The sequence below is a fragment of the Diplotaxodon limnothrissa genome, linkage group LG3 (assembly GCF_057381915.1).
Source record: "Diplotaxodon limnothrissa isolate DT_005_m linkage group LG3, D_limnothrissa_male_GT1.1, whole genome shotgun sequence".
NCBI classification, from domain to species: Eukaryota; Metazoa; Chordata; class Actinopteri; order Cichliformes; family Cichlidae; genus Diplotaxodon; species Diplotaxodon limnothrissa.
In genome coordinates this window covers 61,059,444-61,081,310 of record NC_140598.1, presented here as the reverse complement: position 1 = coordinate 61,081,310, position 21,867 = coordinate 61,059,444, and the positions used below count along the sequence as shown (strand labels likewise).

The window sequence follows — 21,867 nt, the reverse complement described above, 5'->3', positions numbered from 1 at the left end:
GTGCAAATTAAAAATTGATTTCATGTAATGTCTCACAAGTATTCAAATGAAGCTAAATTAACACGTAACCGTTTTGGAATGAACTGTTAGAGAAACGATTGGTGCCTTCATGTTAGCATCTGTCAACCTTTGCCTTTTTTTCCTGTTGTAGGGCAGCCAGACTCAAAGGGAAGTTTAAAGAATCCTACTTACTGCCAGCCTTCTCTGTGAAACCCATCATAAGCAAAGAGGAACCAATTCCCAGGGAGAAACTCAACCCTCCTACACCCAGCATCTATGTACGTTCTATGTTTCTAACACAAACCTATTGAACACAAATTCTGTGGTGGCTTCACATGGGTTTTCCCAACATACAAAACAGCAACAGGAAACTCAGGAATTTCAGTGTTTTATCACTTAAATATAAACTGTTTAAAACAACACGAGACCTATAGACAACACACCAACAATACTCACGCTACCGAGCGATACCTGTGATTTAATTATGCATAAAAAGAGATTTTGTAACGCGGTAATGTTCTTCTTTGCAGTTGGAAAGCAAGAGGGACGCCTTCTCCCCTGTCCTCCTGCAGTTCTGTACTGACGCCAAGAATCCTGTTACTGTCATCCGAGGACTAGCTGGATCTTTGCGACTCAGTAAGTTTACAGTGGCTTATGTGTAAACAAATATAATGAAACAACGTGCAAGTAGACTCTCCCAAATTTTATGAAGAAGAGAAACATGATTTGGAAAACTTGTACCTAATTTTCCCATGACCTTTTCAGACCTGGGGCTCTTTTCAACAAAATCCCTGGTGGAAGCCAATGCAGATCAGATGGTGGAGGTGAGGACTCAAGTGCAGCAACCTGCCGACGAGAACTGGGACCCTAGTGGCACGGGCCAGACGTGGCCCTGCGAGAGCAGCCGCTCCCACACCACCATCGCCAAGTACGCCCAGTACCAGGCCTCCAGCTTCCAGGAGTCTCTCCAGGTATTTTTTGATCCAGTGCTATTTACAGAAATTAAGATTGTTAGCTTTATATAGTAATCCTAAAGATTCAAATAGGTGGTGGAGCAAAAAATAAGTCCATGTCAGTGTGGATACATGTTTTCTCTGTGACCATAACCAATATATGCTAATTACAGCCCTCGATATAATTGAATGTAAGCATAAAATATAACATTAATAAAGCAGTGGCTTTAGCCAGGCCCAGTTCAAACTTCAGTTCCAATAACTGTGGAAGCATCTAATAGATAAAGAATAATGCTTTCATTTTGAGCTGAAGTTGAAGGAGCTCATATTCTTTCTTTTTTTCCTGAGCTGTTAAGAGCATGTTTGAAACAACAGCTTGGAATATGATCCCAGAAAGGTTTAACAATACAGCAAGAGTTAACTTGTCTGTCTTTTCAGGAGGAGAAAGGCAGTGATGAAGAGGAGGATGAAGACGATGAGAAGAAGCCACCCAGCAGTTCTGAGACTCCCAACAAAGACAGCTCTAAAGAAACTTGCAAGTAAGTGTAATTTTCTATAAAACTTTTAACCCAGCTTTTTTGGAGGCGCATCAGGGTTTTGTCACTTGTACTAAAGCTTCAATATCTTCTTCAGTGGTGAGCAGAAACCAGTTGGGAAAATCATTAAATTTGGCACCAACATTGATCTCTCTGATCCCAAGAGGTGAGTAGCCTAAAACAACTCTTTGTGTCTTTGTGCAGCTAATAATTGCCCATTACCTAAGAGGACGGCATTACAATCTTTTGTCTCTCTGCTCAGGTGGAAGCCTCAGCTTCAGGAGCTGCAGAAGCTTCCAGCATTTATGCGCGTGTCATCCAGCGGAAACATGCTGACCCATGTTGGACACACCATCTTAGGCATGAACAGCGTCCAGCTCTACATGAAGGTCCCAGGGAGCCGAACACCAGGTGAAGGAAACTATAGGCAACACAGCTTACTATCTAAATGAAGGTGTGATGGAGCTTCAATCACTATTAGCAAAAACATACAATGTTGTGTGTGCTTATTTGACAGGTCACCAGGAGAACAACAACTTTTGTTCAGTGAACATCAATATTGGCCCTGGAGACTGCGAGTGGTTCTGTGTCCATGAGAACTACTGGCAGGCCATCAGTGACTTCTGTGAGAAGTGAGTAGCTGCAGAGTAACAGTGGATGTGCAGGAGTGTTGTGGTGAGGCTGGTTTACAGTTGGACACCTTCTACATGTCTGCCTTTAATGTCCTCAGGCACGGAGTGGACTACCTGACAGGGTCCTGGTGGCCAGTACTGGAGGACCTTTACAACGCCAACATCCCAGTCTACCGCTTCATCCAGCGGCCTGGAGACTTGGTGTGGATAAATGCTGGTACTGTTCACTGGGTTCAGGCTGTGGGCTGGTGCAACAATATTGCCTGGAATGTTGGACCCTTGAATGGTAAGAAGGGCACCATCTAGTGGCCAAATGCATATTCATTCAACTTTTTTTTTTTTTTATGTAGCATTTCTTGTATTTTTCAATATTGTTTCATGTATATTTACAGGCTACCAGTATCAGCTGGCGCTCGAGAGGTTTGAGTGGAACGAAGTGAAGAAGGTGAAGTCCATTGTCCCCATGATTCATGTGTCCTGGAATGTGGCCCGCACTCTGAAGATCAGTGACCCAGACACCTACAAGATGATCAAGTGAGTACAGCTGGTTTTTATCAGTTTAGGCACTTGGTAGGTAAATCCACAGCAGCACAAATTAAAAATCTGTTTTAGCGAAAGCAGAAAATATTGCAATGATTTTTAAAGTGGCGATCCACAGAAAAACTGCCCGTGAATATTGATATTGATTGCAAATGTGGGTCTCTGCCTTCCTGTCAGACACTGCCTGATGCAGTCCATGAAGCACATCCAGATCCTGCGTGACCAGCTGGTGGCTGAAGGCAAAAAGATTTCCTATCAGAGTCGAGTCAAAGACGAGCCTGCCTACTACTGCAACGAGTGCGATGTGAGTAACCGTCAAACACAAACTTAAACAGACTTTCGTTGCTTTGTGGCTTCGGTAGTTATCTTCATCTTCATCATCTACAGACCTTTTTTAGGGGTGTTAGAGCGAGTTTGTTAGGGCACATAGAATGGCGACTGAGTTTACTGTCTTATCTTTACCAGTAAGCTTACAAGCTAGGAAAAATAAGACTTTTTAGTATCATCAAACTCTGAAGCTGTAGATTTGAAAGATGGCTCCTGAAGTTTCTACCAGACGACTGATCAACTCATCAAAGTTTGACCCCTCTGCTGTTCTTTCCTGTCGCAGGTGGAGGTGTTCAATTTGTTGTTTGTGACGAGTGAGAACAACAGCAGGAAGTCGTACGTGGTTCACTGCGAGGACTGCGCACGCCACCGCAACCCGAGCCTGACCAACGTAGTTGTGCTGGAGCAGTACCGCATAGAGGAGCTCATGAACGTATACGATTCCTTCACCCTGGTGAGACTTGACTTTTTAGTGCGTAATCGCAGTTCTTTCATGAAATAACTCGATCAAAGACTTTGACTTTTTAAATTTGTCAGTAATAGATCTATTTTTAATCTTTGTTTCTACGTCTCGTCTTTCCAGGCCTCCTCCTCCCGATGACAGAGCTCCCCACGTACGTCTCCTCAGCCATAAACCAAAACTCCTGCGAGGCAGGACAAAGACAGTTTCACTTTGGTTTTCAACTCACCCATTCATTATTGTTTAGCATGATTCTTGCGACTACTGCTACTACTTGCCGAATAGCCAGTTGAATACGTTTACTCCTTACTTGTTTACAAAGAGAGAAAAAAAACCAAGCCGCCAATAAGATACCAGTTTACTCTCAGATGGTGCTTTCAACGAGAACCCCTGGACTCTGTGGTGGTTAACGGGGGCAGTTGGTGCTGTCATTGAACAAACTGTGGAGGGTAGCTGATGGTTTCAACGGCGTGTTTCTGTCAGTACCGGAAAGAACTCTTCTCTTCTCTTGAATATTGAAATTTGTACATGCTGTTTTGAAATTTCTCGTGGGGTGCTGTCTTTTTAAAAAATAATTTATTGTTGTTTTGTTTTTTTTCTAAACTAGATCCGCCTAGATATATACCACATTGGCCTTGTATTTAGAAAAGAGAAAATGGAAAAATACTAATAGAGTTATGAACATTTTTCTAAAAGCATTAAGAATTTAAAAATTGTTTGGAATGCTTCAAAAGATACGGGTTATAGCAACTTTGGTTGTTTTTTGCGGGGGGTTGGGGGAGGGGCTCTTGTGTTTTTTTTTTAACTTTACTTTTTTAAAAAGTTTGAATGTGTTGTAAATTTTGTTTCTATGAGTTCTAGCTTTTGTTTTCTCTGGAGATTAATATTCAGTTGTCACAGGTTGTCAGGTCTTGTTCATTTCTTCACTCTGTGTATGACCGCTCTCTTTAAAAAAAAAGAAAAAGTCATTGTCCTCTGGTGTGTGTTTTGTTTGTTCCAATATGCAGACTTCGTATTTCCTGAACTTTTTTTTTTTTTTTGGCATTGTACATTTAATTTAAAATGTTTCCTCTATTTATTGGATATTGGCGTTCTCCCTTTTCTGATAGGGTTGTACAATTTTGCTATGTTTTATTCCCTTTGTTTTATGGTGACTGTTTGCTCTGTAAGAACTAAAACATGGAGGCTGTGTCCGACGGAGTGGAGGCTACTGTTTCTCTGGTGCTCGCCTCTCGCCTCCTGTCTTTTCTCTCATGATATATATTAAATTATATCTTTATCTTTAATATAACACCACCTTTCCTGTAGACAATAGGCACACTGCTCACGTAGAGAAGATGACTAATGGAATGCTGTGTTTGTACGCTTATTTAAAAAGGAACAGAATGACTTTTTTTCCAAAGTGTTTTTGAGAAATGGTAATTCTTTTTTAATATGTAGGGGGCTTTTAGATGAGATTTTAATGATTTTATGATATCTGTTGAATATGCTAACGGGATAGATGGTGCTAAATGTTCTCTCTGAACAATTTTTCTTTTTTTTGTCTTAAAATGAGAATTCTATTTTTCCTGTTGCAATATTATCTTACACTTTCCTTCTCTTTGTGGTCATTCGTTTATAACTGCACTGTTTAGAGAATCCACACAGACATACTTGCAGACATACACACCAAACTGAGCCAGACATGTCTTAAACACTTGTGAATTTGTGACATTACTATGACTATTAATAAACGCTTTTTGATAAATTCAGACTGAGCACAATTTGTCTGAATTTGTTCACCTGTCATCTGACACCGGCGTCTTTCCTACACGCTCGAGACGCATTTTATAAAACTTGATGTAGAAGTGGAGAACGGTCAAAGGATGAACCCATTCATTTAGGTTCAGATGTGCTTTCTGCAATCCAAAATTTATCCACATACAATCAGTATAAATGATAAGTTGCTTTGACAGCGTTAAAGAGTTTGTCCAAAACAGACGAGATGTTCAACTGCTCCTGTCTAATACACTTTTCCAAAAAATTGAAAGAAACACTTTTGAATTAAACTTTTGGGATATTGATCTGGTGAGTTAAGCAGCAGTCAGTTAATGAGGTTGTTAATCAGTTTCAGCTGCTTTGCTGTTGAGATGAAATTAACCTCAGGTCCACTAGAGGGGCGACAATGACACAACCCTCATTTGGCTAGTGTCAGTGTCACCACTGGTCGCATGAGGTGATATCTGGACCCTACAGAGGTTGCACAGGTTTAATGCATCCAGGATGGTACATCAATGCGTGCCATTACAAGAAAGTTTGCTGTGTCTCACAGCACCATCTAAAGAGCATGGAGGAGACTCCAGGAGACAGCTAGTTACTCTAGCAGAGCTGGACGGGGCTATAGAAGGTCTTTAACGCATCAGCAGAACTGGTATCTGCTCCTTTGTACAAGGAGGAACAGGATGAGCACTGCAAAGAAGTACATAATAACGCCAACAGGCCACTGGTGTAAATGTCTATGACCAAACAATCAAAAACAGACTTCATGAGAGTGGCCTGAGGCTCTGACAAATATGTAAGACTGCTTTCTTCCATTTGCGCAACATCTCTAAAATTAGAAATATCCTGTCTCAGAGTGACGCTGAAAAACTAGTTCATGCATTTATTACTTCCAGGCTGGACGACTGTAATTCATTATTATCAGGATGTCCTAAAAACCCCTTGAAAAGCCTTCAGTTAATCCAAAATGCTGCAGCAAGAGTCCTGACAGGGACTAGAAAGAGAGAGCAGATTTCTCCTGTTTTGGCTTCCCTTCATTGGCTTCCTGTTAAATCCAGAATTGAATTCAAAATCCTGCTCCTCACATACAAGGTCTTAAATAATCAGGCCCCATCTTATCTTAATGACCTTGTAGTACCATATCACCCTATTAGAGCACTTCGCTCTCGCTCTGCAGGCCTACTTGTTTCCAGCTTCCAGTTTGGATTCAGGAGACAGACACTATCTCTACTTTCAAGATTAGGCTTAAAACTTTCCTTTTTGCTAAAGCATATAGTTAGGGCTGGACCAGGTGACCCTGAATCCTCCCTTAGTTATGCAATAGGTGTAGGCTGCTGGAGGATTCCCATGATGCATTGAGTTTTTCCTTTCCAGTCACCTTTCTCACTCACTATGTATTAACAGACCTCTCTGCATTGAATCATATCTGTTATTAACCTCTGTCTCTCTTCCACAGCATGTCTTTTATCCTGTTTTCCTTCTCTCACCCCAACCGGTCGCAGCAGGTGGCCCCGCCCCTCCCTGAGCCTGGTTCTGCCGGAGGTTTCTTCCTGTTAAAAGGGAGTTTTTCCCTCCCACTGTCGCCAAAGTGCTGGCTCATAGGGGGTCATATGATTGTTGGGTTTTTCTCTGTATCTATTATTGTACGATCTACTGTACAATATAAAGCGCCTTGAGGCGACTGTTGTTGTGACTTGTTGCTATATAAATAAAATTGAATTGAATTGAATTAGTGGGGCCTGTGCTCACTGTCACATATTCCAGAGAATACCAGAATTGGCAGGTCCACCACTGGAGCTCTGTGTATTTCAGAGATGAGAGCATTTTTACCATGAGCACATGTGACAGACGTGAAAGGGTCTGGAGAACCCATGGGAAACATTATGCTGCCTGTAACATCGTTCAGCATGACCAGTTGTGTGGTGGGTGAGTGATGATCTGGAGAGGCATGTCACAGACCTTTACAGGCTGGGCAACGGGGGCAACAGCTCCCTGACTGCCATTAGGTATCAGGATGAAATCCTTGGAGAGATTGGTCAGACCCTATGCTGGTGCAGTGGGTCCTGGGTTTCTCCTAGTGCACGACAATATCTGGGCTCATGTGACAAGAGCATGCAGGCAGTTCCTGGAGGATGCATTACATTCAAACTACTGAGTATTATTTTGAGTTGCTGTGATGAAATTTCTGCAGAATGAACTGACCTGACAGAGATTGTTGGGTGTCTTTAAATTCAGCCTTCTGTAGCTTGATCATTTACATTTCAGTTCAATTCAATGCAAGTTAATTTTATTTATACAGCAACAAGTCACAACAACAGTCGCCTCAAGGTGCTTTATATTGTAAGGTAGACCCTACAATAACACATACATGGACAAAAAATCACATGACCCCCTATGAGCAAGCACTCTGGCAACAGTGGGAAGGAAAAACTCCCTTTTAACAGGAAGAAACCTCCGGCAGAACCAGGCTCAGGGAGGGGCGGGGCCATCTGCTGCGACCGGTTGGGGTGAGAGAAGGAAGACAAGATAAAAGACATGACAAGCCATTTCCATCAAACTATGTGATATCACTGTCGCCAACTCAGAAGGTCCTATGTTTGGTTCCTGCTTTCCGAAACCTGACACCTAACTCATTATTCGGTCCATATCAGAACAGATATTCAGCATGATTTTTTTTTACCCCACTGAGATCTCAATTGTTTTCCAAGTCTTCCATTAATTGTTTTTGAACTGTATTTATTTATTTATTCCACTCTAAGCACCACTTGTTGTTAATTCTTATAATAATCGAGTGCTCGAATGCAAATGTTTCTCAATAATACCACTGAAGGAAGCTGCGCAGTGAAGTTATAGCAGCACAAACTTGGGAATGTGTTGTTGATGCATTAAAGTATATCTTATAGATCCTAGTTAGTCGGTTCTACACTGCTGGACCTGCAGCTAACACAGTTTGGAAAATTGGGCCACTGTCATGATACTCATCATGTATCGCCAGGCTTTTAGGTTTGCTACTTTGTATCAACACTGGTCAAAAAATCCACTGAAACATATTTATTACCTCAAAAAAATAAAAATAAAAATATATTACCTTTTCTATATTTGATTTGAAACACAGAGCTCTGTGACACAATTTGCCGAAAAATCAATCGCCACATAAATCCTGTCAAAGCCTTCATTAATGTGAGCGCACACATGGAGGAGCAAGACACACTTTTTTGTGTTAGCTGTGTCCAGCTTGTTTCAAAGTATTCATTAGCTGCACCTCTGAATACAACAGCTTGAACCTCTCTGATGATCCGTCTGCGCTAACCATCTTCTTGCGCCTCTCTTCTTATTTATAGCACACATTCAGCCACCTCACCGCTCTAAAATATGTCACAACCCTCCTTCAAACCATTTAAAAACAGTCATATCCTTTGGCTGTGACATATGTTTGGCGCAGCTTTGTTATTCACGTCCTCACCTCGGGCTTGCTATTGTTAGACAAGCGTGTGAAAAAATACGGCTAGAGTAATCTAAAAGTTTCCAGTTGGACATCAGAACCCAGGATAAACTAAGGAAGGAGATTGCACAAGCAGAAAAACCTAAGAGATAGCAGAGCAGGAAACAGCACAAAGCAATAACAGACCTGCCAGGTTTTCCTCACAGATTATACGACAACAAGTCACACAGAGAACGCATTCAAGTTTGCTTTAGATTGCTCTTTGTTTACACCACCACAGCCACCAATGAGCACTAGTGCAAAAAGGTAGTATATCAATGCTTCAAGTAACTTCTAGTCAGACAAGTCCTGGTAAGACGCATAAGCTACGTGGTTTATAAGAATCTATCTGTTCAGATGGTGATTTATTCTGGTCAAAGTCACACCTCAGGTTTAGTGTGATGAGCAGCAGTAGCAGCAGTCCGATAATAAACAGATGTAAGATGTTGCAAGAAACATGAAGAATGGGAGATTACACTAATAGAAAGCAGTGAGGTAAGACGGCAACATCCCAAGAGACCCACAAAGGCTGTAATCAGTGAAATGATAAAAGATCAGAGCATAAGCAAAATAATTAGTGTTGTCTGATCCTGATTTTCCAGCCCTTTTCCTCTGCTTTGAGCTTGCACTGTTTATTTACTTAAAGCCCTTCTTTGGCCTCTTTATTATCCCCAGTTACCCAATAAATCTGAAGACATCAATGGGACAGCTATACGTGGTATGTAGAACTAGAGGTGACCTTTCTGCTTAATGTAGCAGAAACGTATAAGCCTTTATGCTACAGTAGAAATGTCCCTACTTCAGATCTTGGTTGTTTTTTGTATGATCTCGACATTACAGATGAAATAGTTACTTCACAGCCTTTGCTCTCATGCTCAGTAAGAGCAGCGTAAACAAACATCAAAGTTTGATCGTCCTGATTACGCCGCTTGGTAGTGATTGCATAGCTGAAGTATTTTTTTCTTGGCTGAGACGAGAGCGTTGGCTCTCTTATCGCCACCTGACTGCAGCGGGGTGGACAGATAGACAGACGGAGGTGGTCTTCCTGTGTGTTTTCAAGCAGGATTTCCTTCAGCCTGTCCTCCTGCTGGCCCCATGGCCTCTAGCTTAACCCGAGGACATGGTGACCTGCCAACGTTCTGTTACTGCGCACGGGAGTTTTATACCATAGAGGGTGTTTTTAGCATTTAGAAAAAAACATTTGTCATAATATAAGTGTGTAATTTTACTTTTTAATAATCTTTAGCTATTATTTCTGTTATCTAAGGACAAAAGCTATACATGTGACTTCAAACTGATTACACAAAAAAACCCCACGAACCATCTATATTTATATTAAATCTATTAGTGCTTAAATTCTTTAATTTTATACTTTATCAGGTACCTGGCTGATTTGAACCCAACAGCATAGACAGAACTATTGCTGGATATTGATCAGGTCTTCAAAGCTGCAGACAGCTTTGTCGAGCCCTGACAACAGGATGTGTTAAGAGCAACAACGTGACGCAGTATTTAAAGACAATGTGTTTTAAGCGGACGGCGCAGGTCAAATCAGTGTTTCCTCTACTTAAAAATCTTTTTAGCTAATCTAAAACTCATTTCTATGAAGACCTACTAAACATAAATGCAACTTCGGTATTTGTTTTTATTTTACAGAGAAAACTGAACTATGTTGTAACACTGCACCATGTAAAATGTAGCGGATCAGTGTAGTCAGTATATTTAAGGAACAGGGGCATGAACTACGCAACAAAAAACATGTATTAAACATTACTGCACTAAAAACGACACACACATATGTTTTTATATCTTTGTGGGGACATCTAATTGACTAGCCGCTTACCCTAACCATCAACAATGACTCCCTAACCCTAATCCTAACCCTCAGACCAAACCTAACCATAACCTAATTGTATCCCTGACACTAAAACCACATTTTGAGTCTCAAAAATGCCTTCAAACTTTCCGGGACCGAGAGTTTGGTCCCCATAAGGGCTGTTGGTCCCCACAAGTGTAGTAAACTTCCAATTTTTGATCCCCACAAAGACATATAAACACAGACACACACACACATGGTCAAGCTAAATCTAGATCTAGATCAGCTCTCACTAAACGTAGTGATTCTCTGTGCATGTAGCACAAAGAGGGCGCTATCGTGGACTCACACTGGTGTCACAGACTACCTCTAAGACCCACAGAGGTCCAAATCACACCTTCATGATTTATAATAACAACGTAACCAAAAACTCCTTTTAAAAGGATTGAAAGTCAGCATTTCAGCACAAACGCCTCACACCAACTGTCAAGCACGGAGGTGGAGGGGTGATGATGGGGGCTTGTTTTGCATCCACAGGACCTGGGCATCTCACAGTCACTGAGTCAACCATGAACTCCTCTGTATATAAAGTATTCTAGAGTCAACGTGAGACCATCTGTCTGACAGCTAAAGCTTGGCCCAGACTGGGCACTGCAGCAGCCACATCAAAGTCAACCTGACTGAAATGCTGCGTTGACACCTTAAGAGAGCTGTGTATGAAACTCTAAGTGTCAGATGGCATCATCTGCCTCTTATCAACTCCAGCTGAGTTTATCATCCTGTACGTTTAAATCACTGGTTAACATTTTCTAAAGCAGTTTTTGGACTCTGTAATACAAATAAACATGATAAAAAGAATGTGCTCGGCTCCGTGGTACCTCCACCTTTAAGACAAACCAAGTCTGCCTCTACTGCCCTTCCCCCCCTTTTTTCTGCTTTCCTGCACCTCAACTTATCAGGTCAGCCGCCTCATTCTGACCCCTAACACACAACACCCAGCCCCCATTGCAACAGGGAGAGGGTGAAGGGGTGTAGCATGTCCTGGATAAGAGAGGTGGAATGTGTGCAGTGAGAGGAGTTGCAGGAGAAAAGCAGGGGGGGGTTTGATAAGTTTGATGGGTGGGGAGAAAGTGGGATGGATGCAGGGAGTGCAGGAGGAGGGGAGATACAGCATTCTGGACTCAATCAGATGGGGGGTAAAAAGAGGAGGGCAGAGACAGAAGTTTGACATACCGAAGACAAAGACCACAGCAACTGGAAGCTTCGGTTATTTCCACCATCATCTCTGCACCACTTCGTCCACAGCAACAATTTGATCGGTGGATTGGAGAAGACGACAGAAGATTTAGGACGCAATCTTTTCCACTGACATCTCAGGATATCTGACGGAAACCAAAAGCAAAGCTGCAGGACACCAATTTATCACCTAAAGAGATAAGGCTTCAAAGGGGAACCTCCAAGAAGATCTCAAAGCCTGTTTTAACTTCACTCTGGAGAACTGGAAAAGAACAGCTGAAGGAATAAAAGCAGAACGAAAGAGCTTCATTAAAGTGTGCAGGGAGTGCACGAGTGTGGCTGACAGACTGGTCACAAGTCTTCTGCAGAAGAAGTGAGAAAAGCAGCAAAAATCTGGAGGAGGAACAGCAAGAGGTCCACCGGGCCCCACAGCACAATGTGAGTACGACCTCAAACCATGAAATCATATTAACACTGAACAGCTGAGATATAAGTTACTACACTGAAGCTAAAACACTGTTTACATCTATTGAGTGATGTTCAACAGAACGTAATGAGTATAAGAGACAAACAAGTATTATTGCAGCTATTTTGTTCCAGATAATAGAAAAGAAAGAAAAAACAATAGAAAATCTCCCTGAATCAATGAAGCATGACAGCACTGAGACCTAGCTTATCCACAATATAGCGCTACACATTATGACACAAAAATAAACTCAAAAAGAAAACAAAGGATCCTCATACAGTAGCTTCATTAACCTCGCTGCTCAGTTTTCCATATTTGAGCTAAACGAAATAAGCTATTTAGTTACGACACAACACGTTACTCCACGAAAAGTAAGAGCAGTGAGTAAAATGGGCGGAGTCCTTAAATGTATTTCCCATAAGCTGCACAATGAGTCACCTCACACACACACGCATGTGCGCATACACACTTTCCTGCCAGTCCTTCCTCTATGACCTTCCACCTTACAAAAACACTTGGGATAACAATGGGACACAGGCGTGGAAAAATTTACACTAAAGCACCCAGGACAGCATCGCGAAAGGCCCGGATCTGCTGTACCTGCTGAGATCCAGTGAGTCCAACGTTAGCCGATATATTTTGAAGGTTACTTTTTGTTCGACTTGAGCTTTAAGTGCGCACAGCGTGCACACACGGCCATCTTACCTGACCTTTCTGACTTTACACGATTAAACGGCCTCACCCGTTTTTGTTTGTACAAAAAGCTGCTGTTGTGCACGCAACTTCCATCTTGCCATCACAATGAACCACTCATTACACACATCACACCACCGCCAGCACAGGCATAGTCCTCCACTGGTTCCTGCACAGGACAGATTCTAATGTGCTCAATTTTTGTCCACACAGCATTCCCGTACGGCATAAATATGAATCTGTGACTCGTTCAAGTCAAAGAAAAGATGGCCTTCCTATCAGTGTGTGGCAACGCTTTTAAAAATAAAAGGATGACAGGTTGAGTAGGTCTTTCCTGCTGGGATTTTTCCGGCACTGAAGCTTTTTCTGGCAGCTTGCACAGCCGTGGTACTCTCACGTCCTCTCTCCAACATGGTCATCGCTGTCTCCTGACCTCAGAGAAGTGAGGATATCCTGCAGCAGACGCAGCTGCGTACCCCATAAAATCTGCCCTAGCGCAAAAAGAATGCAACGTCCTGGTGTAAGATCTCTTAAATATCAACCCGATTTTTTGTTATATAAAATTGCCATAACTTATTCTTAATATTTCATGCTCACGAGGCCATTATTTACAAAAGTTAAATGACTCTATACACTTTATGAAACATTTGATTTCCATAAAATGCCTAACATCTTGCAATAATGGCACCTTGGCCATTAATAATATTGCGGGAAAATGGATGGATGGATAATTTTAAGGTTTTTTTGTTTTAATTAACCAAAATATTTAAAATATTTAACCCTGTCCCCTGCAATATTGTGAATATGCTAGATTATTGTTCTAAAAGACAGATAGGTTGAACATAACATTACCCCAACATATTTACATTAGTAAACCGCATCGTTTTTATGTCGTTCCATATTGTTATTACATTTTGTGTTGGGAGAATTATTCAATTCACTTCAACACAATTTATATACAAGTCAACCAAAAGCACTTTATATTATAAGGTGAAGACCTACAGTAATATATCCAAACCTGTGACCAACTCCTTTTAAACTGTCGTTCCTTTATTGATCTCTTCCCATGTCAAAAAATTGCTAAATCCCGAGAAAACGCGACCATTATTTTAACACAAAGTAAGCGAATAATTCGTTGTAGTAACAAAGTCATGGGTATTATTGAGCTGGTGCTTCACTGAGCTACAGTGAAAATTCTAAGGGTTCGATTTGTAACGGTGGACTGTTTTACTAGTACAAGATATATCTGTGATCAACAACTAGCCTGAGGAGTTAAACCTTTTTCTTTAGTAGCATCGGTACTTGCAGAGGCACAACACACAACACCACATAGCCACAGTTACATGTGCAAACAACACCCACATGTACAAACTTTCATGCGAGTTAGCCTTGATCTCTCCACTTCACAAACTACATATAACAATTATGGGGCCTTTTCCTTTTGGCCAATCAGCTCGCTGATAATCATCACCTCACAGATGGCATCACACAAGGCTTCCTAGCTTCCTGACAGAAAAAGCATGTAACCTCTTAGTGAACCCACAACCACTAACTCAGTGGTTTTTGTCACTTTGACACCTGACTGCTCACACAGTCTCCAACCACCAACACATTGGCCACACATACAACACCTTCAAAACACCTGCAATGATGTGCACAATCTCCTCATCCTTGATGTTGATTCAGACCAAGTTCCGATTTCTTTTTCTTCACACAGTTCGTTATGAGTATGGCCGGTACTCTCGAGAGGGGGGCACACCATCAGGCCTTGGACTTGTCTGAGGAACTGCCACCTCACCACCACCATCACCACACCAACCACCAGCAGCAGCAGCATCTTCACCATTCCAACTCCCTGGCATCCACCGCGGCTGTGGGTGGAGGGAGAGAAACACCTTCACGTGTGGTTGTGCCTCCTCCTTATTCTGCAGCTGAGAGTGGCGGCGGGGGAAGCGAGGCTCCTCTGGAGCTGCGGGGATCTCTCGACTGTTGGGCCTGCTCGGTGCTGGTCACCGCTCAGAACGTGCTGATCGCCGCAATCAACGCGTGCCTCGCTGGACTGGTGTTCGGGATCATCCTGACACCAGCCATCGTCATGGTTGTGTTTGGCTTCCTCTGTCACTCTACAGTAAGAGAAAGGAAAACGGGGAGCGAATGAACGGGAACGTGTGAAAACTGTGTGAAGTCTTTGTGTTCTTCTTCTGCACCGCGGCATTCAGGCGCAATTTAAACTCGATTAGCACATCTGCATGCATCCTCCGACGCATTTCATAATAATTCATAGAGCTATTTGCTCTCAAAAATCATGCATCGCAGACATTTGAAACCACCGGAGTATGTAAGGAGAGATGCTGAGTGGAGATGATTGCATCAATCTTTTTATGAAATATCTACAAGTCCTAATCTTGTAACTTTTATCCACAAGTTTGAAATAGTTGTGCTTGGGGCTTAGGGAGTGCTTTGGCTTTTATCATCGATGAGAGGTTTTATAATCTGATAAGTCTCAGATTCTTTTAGATGTTGAGGAGAAACAACTGGACAGGGCAAGTGGCCAGGAGTAGGATAGGCATTAGAGCACAAACCTTTAAAGAATGTCTGCTTTAGGGATTAAAATACACTTTTTAACATATGATTGTGAAAGCATAATATCGGAAAAACATAAATATTAAAAACTAAATAAACGGTTAATACACAGAATTGCATGTGAGGAAACAATATTTTTGAAAAGCACATACAGCTAAAACCAAGCTGCTCACTTAACATCGTATGCAGAAGCATCACCTGGACTAAACCAAAAAGTCATGGTGGATCAGAGGCTTTCACACATACCAATGGGACTTGTGTAGGCCTCCTTAATAACCAGAGGGACCAGGATTCTCTCATGTTCTCTCACAGTAAGACCTCATGTGACACCAGCTTAGAAAAGGATTAACCAGGATCTGGGAGGGTGAAGAAAGGAGAAAATTCGGGAGAAATAAAAAGGGCCAAAGAAAAAAAACATATAAAGAAAGTAAGTTGGATCCAAGTATTTAAGTAAACACAACCACACATGCAATATATACAACTTTTTGCAAAAAAGAAACAAGTGCATTCCTTTCCCAGTACACCCTGCCTCAGATCTGGAGGCATTCAGGAGCTCTCACGATTTTAAAACAAACACGGGCATACTTGTCCGAGTCTTATCTTCTACGACTCCTATTCTAAACGCTTCCTCCGTTAACTCGCACTATGTTATATTTTTATGCAGAATGTTCGTTGTTTTTATTTTAAAAGTAAGATTAAATCAGCTATACGGCTTTAAGACTGCACGACTTTAATCATTTAAAAGAACAATATAGAAGACCTTATTTCAAATTCCAGTGGATTCTGGTGCACAACTCTTGCCTTGCTTTGCCCTTTTTGCAACTCTACAGACAAAGGTTGACAGAGGTTTGAGTTTAGTGTTTTCCATGTCATTCTTACTTTCTTGCAGCCTGCACTTTGCTCGTGCATTCATATGTTCACTTCACAGGCTTATAGGGATAATTCAGACATACCGCCTCTCCTCCTCTTCCACATTCATATCTTGAACCCATCACCTTTCCTTCCACTCCCACTGTGCTATTGCACATACTTTGACATAGAGCATCAATCCAGCTCACAGTAGCTTCAACCAACGTCTTTTTAGTTCCATTAATTTTTCTCAGACATGCATATGTTTATGTGTGTGCGAGAGAATGAGAGTGTTATATCTCAGACTACCAACTGGTGTCTGTCCTCACCTCATACACACATACCGCATACACTACGTCATCCTCTGGATTGTGATGGCGGCCGGCAGATCAGCCAAGGTTTTCGTGTGTGCGACTATGTGGGAGCGGAGCCTTCTTAAAAAATGTATCATCCTGGGTAAAGTTGCAAAATAAAGGTTTAAAATGATGACTGACTGAAAACACTAAAGTTTGCCATGTGGTCTGCAGGTGCGCCCCCATGGAACTACACCCTACTGCTCAGACCTACTGACCGATGGAGGCTGTGTGGCTTTGCTGGTGGTGGGCTTCCTCTTGGTCACCCCTCTGCTAGTCCTGGCGCTGGCTGCATACTGTCGTCTGGCCCGACACCTCCAGCTGGGCCTGTGTTTCATTCCATACAGCCGGGCCGTGTACAAGAACCTCCCGGCCACCCAGCATCGTGGCCTGGGCACGGGCTGCTGCATGGGTCGAGATGCTGCTGATGGCGGTGGAAAGGGGAAGGTCTGGGTGTGAGATGACTGTGGGCTTGGTAAAGGGGAAAAGAAAATGGGGTGAGAAAAGACCTTTAGATTAAGTAAAGGGGCACGAACAAAAAAAGAGGGGTTAAGAAAAGGCAGCAGATGTCAGGAAAATTGAGATATGTGAACTATAATTATCTTGTAACTTTCTAGTTACAATATTGCCTCAGCATTATGGAAAAAAATGAATCCATACAAAGCGTGTATACTTCAAATGAAACTAAAACAAATGCAAATTCCACTTTGTTAAATAACACGGTCTCAATAAGAGAGCCTGTTCAAGTCAATAAATTACAGCCGAGACAAAAAGACACTTACATGATGGTCTGGTTTATTTTTATGTGTTTTTAAGTGATTGAGAGGAAGCTGAACATCTGAAAAACATCAAATCCCACAAAGGTTGTACTGACACTTCACAGCTGTATCCTGTCACATTTATGTTATAATGAGAAACATTTATATGTCTAGTGTAGTTTTCTTTTTAGCTGTTGCAAACTGTAACTGCATTCTCTTGCATGTTTTGTTTCCTTTTTTTGAATAAATAAAGCTACGAGAGTTAGCTGGTGTGGTCTGCTGTTTTATTAGCGCGAGTTTACAGAGTTCAAAAGCAGTTTAAACAGGAGCGGTCCATTTATCCACCAGAGCGACTGTCAGAGCCGACTGGAGTAACAACAACTGTTTTAGGGGAACGATGAAATCCACCAACGTTAGCCTTTTTGACTGTTGTCAGCCAATAAACAAATAAGATGTGTTGTTTGTTAGGCGTTATTAGAAATCATAGCTGTTACAAGTTTCAAAATACAACAGACAGCTAAGAGTGTGACGTATTGTGATAAACAGACGATGTTACATATCATAACAAACTGTCTAGCCCCATTCTTGTTGAATTGCAAACTTTAATCATGTGTTGGATTAATCAGGGTTCATAAACCTTTTTCAGGGTCAAATTCAAGCACTTTTTAAGGACTTTACCAAACAAACAAACAAGAATGCATGTTTCACTTTGCATCACCTCAGTAAGACCGTGTGAAAATTACAACAGATCAGCTTAGGTTGAGTTAAATGTCCTTTGTTCCCCTTTCACTAAAAAGAGAAAAACACACCACACAAAAATACTGCAAAAGGAAAAGGCTGCCTTATATGCATATAGTGTCGAAACTCAAAAGGCACATCTCACTTAAAAATTAAGATGTACAAATGTGTTCAAATCAAATCTCCTGTTGAAAACAAAACAAGAAAACTGCACCAAACATCAAAATCAAACCAAAATAATACACAGCAAGGCCAAACTAAGAAGTCTTCTCACCAGATATTGATGCTTCTTTCCTACGTGACACAAAAAGTAGGAGACAGATGTTTTTTTTTGTTTTACTACATTCCTGTAATATTATTGTTGAAGTCCTAAATGATCAACTTTAAAGTGTTTGTGCACCGTGTACAGTAAGACAGGCATGGAGAACAGCACTGACTGGGAGGCTTTGAACAGATGACACACTCAGTTCAAATCAACATATAAGACTTTAAGAATGCACAAGCATCTACCTAAAATCTATTTATTTAATCTATCATCTTTGATATTTTTAGGTACAATTGTAATGTATTTTTTTCATCTCCGTTAAATAAACAGGCAGCCTTAAAGTATGAAATATTGATATACAAAAACATAAATTTGTTTACTGTCACAGTGGCTGATAGTGCCACACAGGCCTCAGCGCGAGCTTGAAGCCATTACAATGTTTAAGTTGTTTAATGTGTAGGTGCTCACGATAAACAGATTTTGAATGAAAGCCGGGAACTTCGGTAGCACAAAAACTGTCAATTCTTTATGCACATATGGATCAGTCCCTCTTATTACCATGATTGCCCCTTAAGGTGTTTCCAAAGGCACCGTGTTAATGCCAGTCATAAACAAAAATATAAACAGTATCCTATTTACTTGGCGATAAGTTTGCTTTTAGTCTTTAATCAGAAAGCCTTATGTTGGCTAGTTAAGTATCGGGCTAACGTTTAAAGCTTTCACTTGAGTGAAGTCACGTTACTGTTACTGCTAAGTAATGTTAGCTAATTTCACAGCCTTTCATACATCACCTCGCCATAACGGCTATAATAACGCTGCCATATTGTATCATACTCAGTGCATTTCAATCATCATAGCAAAACAATTATTTGAAAAAATTAGCATGTGTAATGTACACACACTGGAAAATTATGTACTAGGGCTTACGCAAAGTGCCCCCTGTGAAAAGGTGCAAATCCTTTTTGCAGACCTTTCAGGTGGATTTGTTCCTTGTGTTATCCATACTTTGTATTTGTTGTTTTTCAGCAAACACTTATTAAAACAGCAACCTCCAGGCATGTGGGCAAAGTCTACGCTGACTGTAGACGGTTACGTCTTTTCATTGGCCCGGAGTCTACGGTGAGCGTAGACACTGTAGACTCGGGCCAATAGGAGCGTCGGCTCCCACTGTAGACGACCAATCGTCTGCTCGACGGAAGTTGCGTCACCAAAACAACAACACGCAGCGGAACAGCGAAGAAGCCCGCTGTTTTTTATGGAAACTGGCATTTCTTTTATGTTTACGCTAATTTATCGACTCTGGATTTAGCGGAAATTACACGATAGCGCATTTAAGCCTTTTTCTTTGTGGTAAATGTTAGCCGCGCGCTAGCCGACATCTAATGTATTACGCCCATTTCTAGTCTTTTCAGTGGCTACAACTGATGTTGGCGACATTAGCAAGTCATGTTGTAAATCCAGATGCCCATGCACCTCGTCAGCAGGCCTGGTGAGAAGTATGGTCTTCACCAAACCTGCACACAGCAGCTGCTCAGCCTTCACTCACGCACAGAGGGTATCCACGCGCCTTCAAGTCAACACGATGCTTTCCGTGGCTCGTTACAAACGATCTGAGATATATGAAGTAGTACGTGTATTTAATATCATACTAGGCAGATTTACCGCACTGCCATTTACTACACATTTACCCGTGTTTGGCTATTGTCAGTACATGCACAATGATATTGTTGATGGTAACATGTATGATTCCAGCCTACCTGATAGGCACTTTTGACTTTTTGTAGTTCAGCTCACTGATTGACTATCCTGCAGTGCTGTTTTCCTGTATTCCTGTTTCATCCACTTTAATAAAGTGTCCTGTGTTACAGTAACAGTGAGTTGTGGATTTACTTAACGAATGCCCAAGTTGGGCTTTAATCTGTCTTAGACATGTAGACACAACTATGTAGAAACACATAACAGACCTGAACCAAAGAAGCAATGTGTACAAGCAGGCAAAGACAAGTTTTGGAAGTATTTGTACAACACATGCCTCCGCAACAACTTCAGTGTTTCCTGGAATTGATTAGGAAACACTAACAGAGCTATTATCTGTTATGTGAGTCAAATTTCCCCAGATAGTCTTGGTTGACATCAGGTGAATGTGAAAGCCATGGTGTATGATCACGCCATTTTCATAATCAACTATTCAGTCTATTTGTCACAGGACAAACATAATCTCTCATAGCAAGTTTCTAATGATTTTACAACTCTTACCTTTGACAAGTGAACCCTAACATGGCAGCAAAGTGCAACAATGTCTCTCTGTGTAGGGATCAGGAGTTCAGGGCATGCCTTTAATTTCTTGCCTGTCTGTAAATGACAGTGTCATGGCATGAATAATCCTTCAGATTTTACCAGTTGAAAAGTAAAACAATTACATTGTCAGAAGAACCTAAAAGACTTTGCACATAATAATCACAGAAGAAAAGAAAGGAATTGATTTTCAATTGCTCTTAATTTCAGGGCACTTTCCAACCTGTTGGTTCAAAAGAGCCAAAAGAAAATCCTCATCGATGTTGGAGTAAAAACTAGATGCTTTTATTGGAATATACACTGATAATGCTTACTGTCCTGTCATTGTAAACCAGTCAAAATACATAAATAACACATTGTGATCATGCTGAAGACCACAGACAGCAGTCCAGGCGTCAGGCGGGATAAAGGAGCTGAAAACATCACCTGATAAAGAAAAATCAGACAACAGACTGAATGAATAAAAGAAGGCTTCTTCATTGCACATTTTTCACCAATCACAAGCCTCTTCTCTCACTCTAGACTTTTGACCAATCACCGATCAGGATGAATTGCACTACTGTACTGTCCATCCGACTGTTCGGCAGACAGACATGCTGAGGAGCAAGGCAAAATTTTGCTTTTAGACTTCGGGACTCATTTTATTTCTCCATCTGAAGAAAACTATTCAAGCAGATAGTTATTTGTGGTGAATGAAATACGGTTACAGTTTCAAGAGGTTTTAAGCACTACACGCGAAATCCAAGCACTCTTCAAAGATTTCAAATACCAGTATGCACCCCGATTAACGATGTACTTGTTGAATGAAAAAGAGTAGGAGTGTAATTTTCTTTTTCACATGTTAATAGGGGAAAGCGCGTACGCAGTCCCCACTACCATAAATTGTGCAGTTGAGATTCCCACATTTGAGGAATTCACAGAGGTCAGAATTGCCTTTGTGCAATGGCAAAGCCTCGCTCTGGATGAACCACCTTTGTGATCATGGTATCATCCCTGCCAGGTAAGTATGAGTGGGAGACAGCCGGGCGAGGGGTGGGTTTCAGCCGCATACGAGTCAGCCTGACGGTTTTACGGAAATAAGCAGCAACACAATGTTTAGTGGAACACGATCATAATTTAAAATCTAAC

The 21,867-nt window shown here is 41.5% G+C and overlaps 2 protein-coding genes, 1 long non-coding RNA gene and 1 other non-coding gene across 7 annotated transcripts in view; 2 read left to right on the top strand and 2 right to left on the bottom strand.

Moving 5' to 3' along the window:
• Nucleotides 1-4,070, top strand: part of kdm6ba (lysine (K)-specific demethylase 6B, a) — a 107,115-nt gene extending 103,045 nt beyond the window's left edge. For all 4 annotated transcript variants that reach the window (XM_085349682.1, XM_085349681.1, XM_085349680.1 and 1 more), the window contains 12 exons: nucleotides 152-278; nucleotides 531-636; nucleotides 766-971; nucleotides 1,392-1,492; nucleotides 1,587-1,655; nucleotides 1,752-1,900; nucleotides 2,007-2,121; nucleotides 2,220-2,407; nucleotides 2,514-2,655; nucleotides 2,839-2,965; nucleotides 3,272-3,442; nucleotides 3,572-4,070. In XM_085349682.1, the coding sequence (XP_085205808.1) occupies nucleotides 152-278; nucleotides 531-636; nucleotides 766-971; nucleotides 1,392-1,492; nucleotides 1,587-1,655; nucleotides 1,752-1,900; nucleotides 2,007-2,121; nucleotides 2,220-2,407; nucleotides 2,514-2,655; nucleotides 2,839-2,965; nucleotides 3,272-3,442; nucleotides 3,572-3,589 (1,519 nt within the window). In that variant the 3' untranslated portion in view covers nucleotides 3,590-4,070. The remainder of the gene's footprint in view (nucleotides 1-151; nucleotides 279-530; nucleotides 637-765; nucleotides 972-1,391; nucleotides 1,493-1,586; nucleotides 1,656-1,751; nucleotides 1,901-2,006; nucleotides 2,122-2,219; nucleotides 2,408-2,513; nucleotides 2,656-2,838; nucleotides 2,966-3,271; nucleotides 3,443-3,571) is intronic.
• Nucleotides 4,071-12,120: 8,050 nt separating this feature from the next.
• tmem88b (transmembrane protein 88 b) lies at nucleotides 12,121-17,697 on the top strand. The gene is made up of 3 exons (XM_085351049.1): nucleotides 12,121-12,177; nucleotides 14,616-15,026; nucleotides 16,858-17,697. The coding sequence occupies exons 2-3, from the start codon at nucleotides 14,622-14,624 to the stop codon at nucleotides 17,140-17,142; spliced, it is 690 nt and encodes a 229-aa protein (XP_085207175.1). The 5' UTR covers nucleotides 12,121-12,177; nucleotides 14,616-14,621; the 3' UTR covers nucleotides 17,143-17,697.
• On the bottom strand, nucleotides 16,727-19,492 carry LOC146636781 (uncharacterized). The gene is made up of 3 exons (XR_014905486.1): nucleotides 19,415-19,492; nucleotides 16,902-17,154; nucleotides 16,727-16,782 (listed from the first exon to the last, which is right to left on the bottom strand). It is a non-coding gene; the product is annotated as an uncharacterized LOC146636781 (long non-coding RNA).
• Nucleotides 19,493-21,584: 2,092 nt separating this feature from the next.
• Nucleotides 21,585-21,747, bottom strand: LOC146636780 (U1 spliceosomal RNA). The gene has a single exon (XR_014905652.1). It is a non-coding gene; the product is annotated as a U1 spliceosomal RNA (small nuclear RNA).
• Between the last annotated feature and the right edge of the window lie 120 nt (nucleotides 21,748-21,867).

Coding starts and splice junctions, on each gene's coding strand:
- tmem88b (XM_085351049.1), top strand. CDS start 14,622: ATGAGTATGGCCGGTACTCTCGAGAGGGGGGCACACCATCAGGCCTTG. Junction 15,027..16,857: donor GCTTCCTCTGTCACTCTACA/GTAAGAGAAAGG, acceptor TGTGGTCTGCAG/GTGCGCCCCCATGGAACTAC.